General features: G+C 44.4%; 5 protein-coding genes across 5 annotated transcripts; 4 read left to right on the top strand and 1 right to left on the bottom strand.

The window, feature by feature from the left end:
• Nucleotides 1-147: 147 nt before the first annotated feature.
• HOP1 (LALA0S01e02938g1_1) lies at nt 148-2004 on the bottom strand (the record flags this gene model as incomplete). The annotated part of the gene is made up of 2 exons (XM_022774222.1): nt 148-1216; nt 1286-2004. 2 exons carry the CDS (start codon nt 2002-2004, stop codon nt 148-150), a joined length of 1788 nt encoding a protein of 595 aa, XP_022626340.1.
• A 1026-nt stretch (nt 2005-3030) lies between these two features.
• Nucleotides 3031-3744, top strand: LALA0_S01e02960g (LALA0S01e02960g1_1; the record flags this gene model as incomplete). The annotated part of the gene is made up of 1 exon (XM_022774223.1): nt 3031-3744. The coding sequence occupies one exon, from the start codon at nt 3031-3033 to the stop codon at nt 3742-3744; it is 714 nt and encodes a 237-aa protein (XP_022626341.1).
• A 452-nt stretch (nt 3745-4196) lies between these two features.
• Nucleotides 4197-6056, top strand: AIM9 (LALA0S01e02982g1_1; the record flags this gene model as incomplete). The annotated part of the gene is made up of 1 exon (XM_022774224.1): nt 4197-6056. The coding sequence occupies one exon, from the start codon at nt 4197-4199 to the stop codon at nt 6054-6056; it is 1860 nt and encodes a 619-aa protein (XP_022626342.1).
• Nucleotides 6057-6827: 771 nt separating this feature from the next.
• LALA0_S01e03004g (LALA0S01e03004g1_1) lies at nt 6828-8240 on the top strand (the record flags this gene model as incomplete). The annotated part of the gene is made up of 1 exon (XM_022774225.1): nt 6828-8240. The coding sequence occupies one exon, from the start codon at nt 6828-6830 to the stop codon at nt 8238-8240; it is 1413 nt and encodes a 470-aa protein (XP_022626343.1).
• A 352-nt stretch (nt 8241-8592) lies between these two features.
• Nucleotides 8593-11427, top strand: RPN2 (LALA0S01e03026g1_1; the record flags this gene model as incomplete). Its single annotated transcript, XM_022774226.1, has 1 exon — nt 8593-11427. One exon carries the CDS (start codon nt 8593-8595, stop codon nt 11425-11427), a length of 2835 nt encoding a protein of 944 aa, XP_022626344.1.
• Between the last annotated feature and the right edge of the window lie 40 nt (nt 11428-11467).

Genomic DNA, 11467 nt, shown 5'->3' on the forward strand with positions numbered 1-11467 from the left:
AGAGCAAGCCTTTAAATTAACTGTATTCAGGAAGCTTTTGATTTTTCTTCAGAGGAACAGCGTTACCTCCACAAATGATGAAGCGAAAGGTGGATGGGCGGAGTGTGCTTAGAAGGTCCAGTTTGAGATAAACAAACTAAAGCAGCTTCACCACACGCTCCTCAAAGTTTTCTTCGAAGCACTTATTTTTCTGATTTTCGTGAGATGGAAGCTTTCCCCATCGGCTGTATTTTCGAAATCTGAGGTAAGGCTCTGGTGGCTTCTTTTGCTCGATTCTAAAGTATTCTGAGTGTCATCATCTATTCTCAGTGAACAGAATTCTAGGGACGAGCCTGCTGAATTTCGGAGCGCTGAAACTTGGGCGGCAGAATGTTGGAGCCGAGCAATCATTGCAAGAGACCTTTCGACCCTCTGTAAAGCGCATTGTAAAGATTCAAGCTCCTCGAAGATTACACTAGTATAGGCAGATTGCGCATTGGGGGAGTTAAATACAAACGTCCACACCACTCGAGACTCTGTTGGAAGCTCGCCAAGACCCTTGACCATAATGTCATTGTGGTCCACATAAATGTAATCGGATGACCTCAAATATTGTGTTCCTCTGGATTGCTTCCGTCTTTCTTTCTCTAAGACTAATACGTCGTCAGAAAACATTATCGAAAGGGCTAAATTTATGCTGTCAATGACTTCTGAGCCGGGCTGATCGCCTGCCAGAACCCTATAGAGCTCTGAGACTTTACTTGGAAGCTTGGGCTTTTTGATCATAAACCTGTAGATTCTCCTGAGCATCATCAACACTTTAAAAGAGATCGTCGTAAAATCGATGACGTTATTAGTATTCAAACAGGAAAGACACCTACTAATGGTGCCATGAGGTATGTTTCCATAACAGACTTTGTGGAGCTTTCTTTTGCAAGTATTGCAAGTAAGACTTTGAGTGCCAATTCGCGGGAATGGCGTTTCGCATTGACAATCATGATCCGCTCCGATTTCAACGAGGTGCTGAGTTTGTGCAACACTCTCTGATTGAGATGAGAGGAGTTCTTGAAGGTAACGACTTGTCTGACTCTGACCTTCAATTGTCTGGCCTATACTATCACGACAGTCATCTGAACCATCGACATTTTCGATCAAGCTGAACGGATCAACATTTCTAGTTGTGGTTCTTGCTGTTTCTTCCCCAGTTTCGACAATCGAGAGGACTTTGAGAGCAACTCTTTGAAGATTGTTAGTACGTGCTTCACACAATATGCTTATTACTGTAGGAGTCTGAAGAGCAACTTACCTGTGAAATTTCGTATCGAGGGAACCAACTGAATATGTGTCAAGGTCCGTTGAAAGAGGTACTTGAACGGTTGCAGGTTTTTCCCGGCTAACGTCTTTGAAAAGCTGCGGCTGATAATCGGTTGGGGCTGTTTCGTTGAATAACAATCGCATTGAAAGAAACCGTTTTTCAGGAAGCGGTTCAAGCGATTGGGTGATGATAATAAATCGCCTCATTAGTTGTTGTACCACTTTCCGAGAATCCAAAAGCGAGACAGATTCATCTTCTCCATTCACACTGAGGAAAACCTGTCCATCACTGCCGTAGCTAAAACTGAAAAGATAATCTTCAATCAGCTCAGTTGGCGCATCTTCCTGTGCGAAAACACCCAGACTCAGACCTCTCAAATACTTATACCTAATAGACTGGAAGACCCCCTTTTCCAACCAGTCCAGAAACAGATCCGCCTCCGTTGTTTTACCACGTACTAGGGTCTTAATCTTGATTGAACTAGACTTGGCAAAGCTGCTATCCTTGTCAAAATCCTTTCGCACCTTTTCCGGGACGAATCTTCGATCCGCGAAGTTCTCGTCGGGGAAGAGCCCTCTTAGAAAGGCAAGACATCCAAATGACATGGTTAGCATTGTTTGAACAAGTTTCTGAGACTGTTCACATGTTATACCAGTCGTTGTTGTCGTTCTGTTGACAGTTGTGGGCTTGGTTTGTTGGAAAGTTGACATAGCAGAACTGAGGGTTCCTGTAGGATCTGCCACTAAATAGAACTTTATATATGATTATGTACCCGAACGGTTGTTTGTGGTCTGTTCTCTTGCTTATGTGGTAGTGGAAGAAGAATGAACATTTAGCCGCCAAGCGCTCTTAAACCAGCCAATATAGTATTTCGTTTAAGGTGATTAATATTACTGTAGTAGTGAATCACTACATAGTATGTGGTACATACATGCCATGAATGTACGACCCCAAACCATGCGAAGCGAGCGTGTCGCTCAGGATCTGGATATAGTTAAGTTTTGAATCCATGATGTGACGTTTGGAGCTCTCCGAGAACGTGAGAACCACAATTCATCGAGCTGTAACAGAATAGTAAATGGTGATAACAATTGATCTTTCAGCAGGTTTACTTCATCCTAAGCTAGAAAGCCTGGAAACATATGAGCTTCGTCATTCCCCTTTGTTAATTGTATGAAGTCTAGCTGATGGAACAGGACAGGCACTCTCTCTATGTGGCATGATGATGTGAGTTTCAGCCAAAATCTATCAAGCAAAGCGATAGCTAGGTCGTTTCAACTCAAAACAAACGAACATTGCAAGAATACCTAAAAATTGCCACTTCATCAGACGCTACTGCTCTCATGGAAAGTTATACTCGAGTTCGTAAGCACCTCCGGTCTTTTCAGGATCCGGCAAAAATTCAACTCAAATCAAACACTAGAAACTGCTTCGTTTGACAAAACAATAAACTGCTGTATTAGAGCAAAATCGAACACACTAGAAAGTTGGCGTCCATTAACATTGATCTTCGAGATTTTGATCGCTGTCGCCGTTCCCACAGATGACACAGACGTTTGTAGTGATGTGAGCATTCTCCCCTCATTCTCTCTCACTTGAAAATGAAGGAAAATCTAGATCACCAATGAAGACTACCCCAGATTTAACAGATCGAGCGAGACGATCAAGACCTAGACCAACGTCTCGTCACTCCACTACCCCGTAATATCTTGATAACTTCGCCCAAAGTAGAACTAATGGAGAATTCATCGGTATTTTCTGGAAGCACGCAAGATGTTTCCTCCGCGATATCACTTTATAACTTATCTGCTGGCGAAGATTCGTCTATCAAAGCAGTTTTGGATTATGACCCCAATGATGAAGTACAGGGCTCTGTGATCTCGCGTCCGCTTTCCAGATCTTCAATGACGTCTTCTCTTTCGATGGTAGCGACCAAAGATGGTATAGAGGGCAGAAATATCCATCGTCATGGCATCCCACAATACTCGTTGAACTTGCTCAACTCCATGGCCCCGCCGAGCATTTCAAAAAATAAGAATCACGTCAAGCAGCAGCTACAACAACAACCGGGTGGAACAGTATCGCATTTGCCAAATCCGAAATCCTCGTCGTGTTACGCGGAGGACTCAATGGAGGCCATCTCAAATTCAGACTTTTCGACAGGCGCCCCAATGACGCTAAAGGAGAAAATGAGACTGCTCAACTACAAATCAGCTCCCTTGCAGTACACGTCCTCTGCGGAGTCGCTTCTAGATCGTACAGAGCGATCCCAAACCGATTACGGCCAACGCAACAGTGACGAGACAAAAGAGGGATCCAAGCCCATTGTAGCAGTGGCAGGCAGCGAAACTAACAGTAACCAAAGCACCAACGGCGATGACTTTTCGTATTTGGGCGACGTCAAAGCTCTGCCACCAGTTTTGGTGTCGGTGGAAAATGATCGCGATTAATAATGAAGTTTCCTGGGAAGGCTGGACTTTTCCAAAACTACGCTTTGCATGAGCACTTCTCCGGCTAAGGGTCAAAAAGAAAAAAAAATATATCAAGGTGTACCGGCAGCTCACTGCAGTGATTGTTCACTGGGGTGCTGGGAAGCCTTCAAGAGGGAGTTTGCATGAAAAGGTTAGATCAGTTTTTTTGTTTGTTAAGTAATGTTCAGCACCTCCCAGGTTAGATAATATTTTAACTTAGTACTCTCTTATAAGCCTGCTCATATTTCTGTCTGATTCAGGCTCATCGTTGTTTGTTTTTCAACAGCAGAACAGCTACTTTTCGGTCTTCTGGTATTGTGGGCTATATAATGCGTTCGAGGTTTATATTCAGAGAAACATCAAAAAGTTAGATTCAACTCTGATGTTCAAACTATTGAAAAAGGCAAAGCTCGGGAGGACAACACACAGTCATGTTGCGGTGTAATATTGCATTGCTGCGTCAAATCCGAAAGCCAGCGTTAGCGCTGGGTACTTCTGCTCTTAGAGTCTCTGGTATCCGCCGGATTTCCAATCAACCTTCTGAAACTTACACTCAACTTTCCGATGACAATGATCCTCAGCGCGACGTCTTCTTCAAGTACTCTTGGGGCACATGGCTCAAAAACGATCGTGTTGAAAAGGAGAAGAGAACGACTCGTTTTTCCATCGAGGGCCTTTCAGACATCATTTCTGGGCTATATGCACAATCTAAAGAACTGGAGAAAACAAAAGAGTCTAAAGAAAAAGGTGAAATAACACCACCGTTGTATAACCGTAATCTTACGGTTTCTCTACCTCATAACCTCAGTATTAGTGAAATAGGAACTTTGAATCCCAACGAGGCTTTGAAAATCACAGCGATGGCTAGCATTCACGAAGGAAAGCACCATCGGATCTACAAAGTGGACACCAATGCCAATAAGTCTTTTGTGCTCAGAATACCGTACCCTATTGACAGCGAATATGCTATATCTCAAAGGCTAAAGAGTGAAGTTGCAACTATCGATTTTGCTCAACTCAAATTAGGGCTAAATGTTCCCAAGGTCTACAGTTATGGTGCCAATTCTTTAAATCCGGTCAGACAGCCATTCATACTGCAAGAGTACATCGAAGGGAAGCTTTTGATGCGTGACTGGGCGCCTTTGGAGGTCGACGCAGAGGACGGTAAATCTCATGTGGTGAAGTTGAATAAGGTCATTGAACCATTGTCGCAATTCCAAAGCAAGCTTTTGAGCGTTACTTTCAACCAATTTGGCAGTCTATATTTTGCCAAAGACGTCTCGGGAAACGAGGATTTAGCTTACAATGGCGAAACAAATGCCTCTTTGGCCAACAGATGGAGAATTGGACCTTCCGTGGAAAGGTGTTACTGGAGGAAAAAGTCCGCATTGCCTGAGGAAGAGCTCAAGAAATACGTTGGTCCTTGGCCTAGTGATAAACCTCTGGACATGATAAGAGACCTGGGCCGACTGGAAGCTGAAAATGCGAAAGCCAGGTTGGCTCTTCAACAGGCCGACGCATCGCCCGCCCCTGTGGACGAGGCACTTTTAAGAGGCCAAATTCGTGCTTTTGAAAGCCTGGCAAAAATTTCTGACTCGCTTTTCAACATCAAGTCGAGTGTGATTCCCAACCTTGCCGAACTTTTGAAACCACGTCTGTATCAGCCAGATTTGGATCCGATGAATGTGATTCTGAATGAAAAAGACAGCGACCAGGCCTACTTGTATGATTTTGAGGGCACAACCATCAAACCGTTCCTCCTACAGAACTCCCCACAGTTTGTTGCCTACGATGGACCTAAGATCTACAACCTCGAAGAGGACGTTGAGGGCTACAAAGATCTGTCGGACGCTGAAAAAGCACAGTACCAGTTCATGTACAAACGCACACGCAACCAGCACTTGTGGGAATCTGCTTTGAATAAAAATTCAAAAGCTTTGATTTCTGCGGTAGCTCCACCTGTCAAACTTTTGAGAACACCCTACGTGGTGAGTGTGGAACGCAAGAAAGACGCAGAATACCTACTAATCGACGAGAGTCTCATCCAATTGCGAGAATTGTGGGAAGTTTTTGCGAAAAATGAGCTTGTTGCCAGCGCCAAGTTCCCACTGGAGTTCGCCGAGGATCATGTCAAATCGCATGCAACAGATCTGAATGCATTCCACGAAAAACTGATTAAGAGTCCATTTGCCGCTACCCAGGGCTGGATTCCTCAGGACATGTTCGATAATCTTGTGAAAGCCGGTATACTAGTAAAGGACAGTAACGGTGACCACGTGATCAAAGAATAAGAAGTCAAATCATACTCCACGAACATTTTCTGGTGTCTCGTCAATAATGATGATATCTTTTTGACTCCTTTTCCATTTGATTATGTAATACCCGAAAACCTTCATATATATTCGTATGTAATTATCTTTTTTGTGCATGTCGTTTTCGTCATACGTGATGTCGAACTTTTTAAGTCACATGGGAAACGTGAAGGAAATGTCAGACGATAGCCAAAAAAAACCTACGATGTTGGAAGCCCTAAACATACGTATTTTCCCTACAAACCATATGCATTCTTATCAAACCCACTCAATTCCAATTCTATTGTCTTGACATCTGTAGCATAGTTAGAGTTCCAGACTCAAGCGGTTTGGCCACCCCTAACCGCGACCAAATATCATATCACATGCACTATAATTTTCCAAATGGGCTTTTGGCGTCGCAGCTGTACGAAACACCACCACAGTCATCATTATTTTTTTATCCACAGCATGACTAGTTGAGTTGGATGACTGAATTACTATGAGTATAATGACATAATTGAAAAATTAATTGGAAAATTGGAAAATTGGAAAATTATAACTAAGCGATGAACATAACTCGTGAAATTGTGGGAAATATAAAGAGAAAGAGAACAACTCAGAGCCGAATTTTTGGTTATCAAGGTACTGATTGAGACACTTTAACTCAATTCGTTTCAAGCTTCTTTTAGATACTCATTAGTGTAGAACTTTTGATAGTCTAGAGGTTAGTTCTGCCGTCTTATACACACTCACACACATCAACGCCCAATGTCCGCACCTCAGCAAATCAACAATTTGCAATCGTCGTTCCAAAGAGCGGTCAACTTGGGTGGCTCGCCCGGCGAAGTTTCGACCTCGCCAACACAGTCTTTCATGAGCTCGATCCCAGGTCGTGTAGGTCTCTCAAAGCAGACTAAGGCCCTAAAACCTTTTTCGACAGGTGACATCAAAATTCTACTGCTGGAAAATGTTAATCAGACCGCAGTAGAGATCTTCGACGGCCAGGGCTACCAGGTGGAGTACCACAAAGCGTCGCTCCCCGAAGAAGAGCTTATTGAGAAGATCAAGGACGTGCACGCCATTGGTATCAGATCCAAGACCAGATTGAGCGAAAAGATCCTCAAACACGCCAAAAACCTGGTTGTCATCGGCTGTTTCTGCATCGGGACCAACCAGGTCGACCTGAACTACGCCGCCAAGCTGGGTGTCTCCGTCTTCAACTCGCCCTTCTCCAACTCCAGATCCGTCGCAGAGCTTGTCATCGCTGAGGTTGTCACTCTGGCCAGACAGCTCGGTGACAGATCCATCGAAATGCACACCGGAACGTGGAACAAAGTCTCCAAGAAGTGCTGGGAAGTTAGAGGTAAGACGCTGGGGATCATTGGATACGGCCACATCGGTTCTCAATTATCGGTGCTTGCCGAATCCTTTGGTATGCGCGTCTTGTACTACGACGTGGTTACCATTATGGCCTTGGGAAGTGCCAAACAGGTTTCCACTTTGGATGAACTACTAAACAAATCGGACTTTGTCACGTGCCACGTTCCTGCCACTGCAGAAACCAAGAACTTGCTATCTGCGCCACAATTCGCCGCGATGAAAGACGGTTCGTACGTGATCAACGCCTCGAGAGGTACTGTCATCGATATTCCAGCTTTGGTTGAAGCCATCAAGGCCGGCAAGATCGCTGGTACTGCGCTGGACGTCTACCCCAACGAACCTGCCAAGAACGGTGCCGGCGCCTTCAACGATGAGCTCAACAGCTGGGTTTCCGAGCTGGTGTCGCTGCCTAATGTCATCTTGACACCTCACATTGGTGGTTCCACCGAGGAGGCCCAAAGTGCGATCGGTATCGAGGTCGCCTCCAGTTTGACCAAATACATCAACGAAGGTTGCTCTGTCGGGTCTGTGAACTTCCCAGAAGTTGCTCTGAGGGGTCTGGACCTCGACCAGGAAAACGTGGTCCGTGTTCTGTACACCCATCACAACGTTCCTGGTGTTTTGAAAACCGTCAACAACATTTTGTCCAATCACAACATCGAGAAGCAGTATTCAGACTCTCAAGGCGACATTGCCTATCTGATGGCCGATATCTCTTCCGTCGATCAAAGCGATATCAAGCAAATCTACGACCAGCTAAATGGCACCGAGTACAAGATCTCCATCAGACTGCTATATTAAGTTGAATATAAACCAAATATTACATATGTTTACAACGACGTCCCGCGAATATCATACAAACACATCAGGAACAATAACAGCATCCTAAACACTTGACATCAATCGTACTCACAAGTTGTAGCTTGATCCTCCTACAGCCATACCGGTCTAAAATCGTTTTTATCACTTTTATCTATTATGTCACCTCTCAGATGTACTTACGTACGAATGTCTTGTAATTCAAAAAGACGGTGGCAAATAAGCTAGGGTATTTAAACTAAGTACTTCATGTCCTAGTTCAACATCCTTATTCCCTGCTTAACGACCAGTGGTCAATACCTACTGTGTGCTCGAGACTGGATAAATAGAGCAGATGTCAGTTGTGACGGCCGCGCCGCTTTTGGCCTTGTTGAAAGAAGACGATCAAGTCGCTCAAACATATGCTTTAGAATCGATCAACCAGATTGTGGACCAACTTTGGTCTGAAGTCTCGAACGAAATCTCGCGGATTGAGGCTTTATATGATGACAATGCCTTTGAGAACCGTAAGCTGGCTGCGATAGTCGCAGCAAAAGTGTACTACAACCTTGGAGAATACGAGTCTGCCGTGAAATTTGCACTTGCCGCTGACGAATACTTCGATGTTGACGAGAAATCACAGTTTGTCGAAACTATAGTGTCACAGAGCATTGACATGTATATTCGTGCCGCATCGTACAATAACGAACACCGCAAAAACCAGAAACCCATCGAACCACAGCTCACATCCGTTTTTGAAAAAATGCTACAAAAGTGCGTGGAAAGCGGGGAATTCAAGCTCGCTTTGGGAATCGCCATAGACAGTTACCGTTCAGACGTTGTCGAAAAGGTTTTGGTAACGCGTGCGGCTGAAGATTCGGAACAAAACGCCTTGAAACTCATCACATACGTTTTGAGTGCAGCATCAACTACTGTGAACAGCACGCCATTCAGAACCGATCTATTACAAAAATTGTTCAACATCCTGATGTCCATGAAATCACCAGATTATTCCACGCTTTCCAAAATCATCGTTACGCTGAATGACCTTAATTTGGGTAAAGTGCTTTTTTTCAAGCTCTCACGAGAGGAAGCGCCCGAAATTTCATATCAAATTGCTTTCGATCTTGTTTCTTCGGCGTCCCAGGGACTACTTAACGGTCTGGTTGGCTCTATGAGAGACGAGGGTTACGATCCAAAACTCTTGGGCATCTTATCTGGGATACCGACATGCGACTATTACAATACATTTCTATTCAGAAACAAAAATATCGATTTAGGCCTGTTGAACAAGACCAAATCTTCCATGGACGGTAAGTTTTCTCTGTTCCACACCGCTGTGAGCGTTTCCAACGGATTTATGCATGCAGGCACAACCGATGATTCTTTCATCAGGTCCAATCTCCCCTGGTTAGGAAAAGCTCAGAATTGGGCAAAGTTCACAGCAACCGCCTCTCTAGGTGTTATCCACAAGGGTAACCTTACGGATGGTAAGAGAATCATGGAGCCTTATCTACCCGGTAGCAGAGCGGCTTCTCGCTACATCAAAGGAGGGTCCTTATATGGTCTGGGTCTCATATATGCTGGATATGGCACCGAAATTATTGACTACCTCAAATCGCATGTGGTTGATAACAGCTCATCTGTGGGAGATGAAGACGTTGACGTCTTGCTTCATGGGGCTTCGTTGGGTATTGGGCTTGCTGGAATGGGCTCTTCCAGCAGCGAGCTTTACGAGGCTCTGAAAGAGGTCTTGTACAATGACTCGGCTCATTCAGGGGAGGCCGCTGCTCTGGGAATGGGGCTTGTCATGTTGGGAAGTGGCAGTAGAAATTCTATTCAAGATATGTTCACCTATGCCCAAGAGACCCAGCATGGAAATATTTCTCGTGGTTTAGCCGTTGGTCTAGCTGCCATCAATTATGGTAAGAAAGAAATGGCAGACGACATAATCAAGAGCATGATTGAACACGAAAACAGCTTGCTCCGTTATGGTGGTGCATACACAATAGCTCTTGCATACGCAGGTACTGGTAGCAACAAAGCAATTAAGAAACTACTTCATGTCGCTGTTTCGGACTCTAACGATGATGTTAGAAGGGCTGCAGTTATTGCCTTGGGATTTGTGTTGATTCGTGACTACACTACTGTTCCAAGACTTGTAGAGTTGTTAGCCGAATCTCACAATGCACATGTTCGTTGTGGTACGGCGTTTGCGTTAGGTATTGCATGTGCTGGAAGAGGTTTACAGGCTGCAGTCGATTTGCTTCTACCTTTGACTAGAGATCCAGTTGATTTTGTGCGCCAAGCGGCTATGATTGCTTTGTCCTTGGTATTCGTTCAACAAACGGAGAAAACGAATCCAAAGGTGAAGGAGATCAATGATCTTTTCTTGAACGTAATCTCCAACAAGCACCAAGAGGGACTTGCCAAGTTCGGTGCTTGTGTTGCGCAGGGTATTATGAATGCTGGTGGCCGTAACTCTACTATCCAGTTGGAGAATGTAGAAATGGGCACCTTAGACACTAAGGCGGTAATCGGACTTGCTATGTTCTCGCAATTGTGGTACTGGTTCCCCATGGCACATTTTTTGTCACTTTCCTTCAGCCCCACAAGCATTATCGGCGTTCGCGGACAAGACTTAAGCATCCCGCGCTTCGATTTCTTGTGCCACACAAAACCTGATGTTTTCGAATATCCTCCTATGTTTGAGGAGAACATTGATAAAAATGTGGAAAAAGTAGCAACTGCTGTTCTATCGACGACTGCAAAGGCCAAGGCGAGAGCCAAGAAAAGTAAGAAGGATAGCAAGGAAGTAACAGAGGAAAAAGTCAAGAAGGAACCTCTAGCTGAGGCTAAACCGGAATCAAACGAGGAATCTCGTAAAGTAGACACAGAGACGAAGGAAGACGCTCCTTTCAAGATCAAGTATGTCAACAAAGCCTACAAAATTGAAAACGCCTCACGCGTTGTCCCACAACAGCTGAAGTACATTGCCTTTTCGAAAGATGACAGATTTGTTCCAGTTCGTAAATTCAAAGGCAGCAACGGTATTGTTGTTGTGGTTGACAAGAACCCAAATGAACTAGTCGAGTTGATTAAGACTGCGAAGCAGAAAAAGGATGTTGACGCTCCATTACCTACGCCATTCAAGGTAGAAGAAGAATTAGAGTTCTCCAAACTTCAATGATAGTCACTCATGAGCATATAAAGAAAGCATAATAACATAA

The sequence above is a fragment of the Lachancea lanzarotensis genome, scaffold LALA0S01 (genome assembly GCF_000938715.1).
Source record: "Lachancea lanzarotensis genome assembly LALA0, scaffold LALA0S01, whole genome shotgun sequence".
Taxonomy (NCBI): domain Eukaryota; kingdom Fungi; phylum Ascomycota; class Saccharomycetes; order Saccharomycetales; family Saccharomycetaceae; genus Lachancea; species Lachancea lanzarotensis.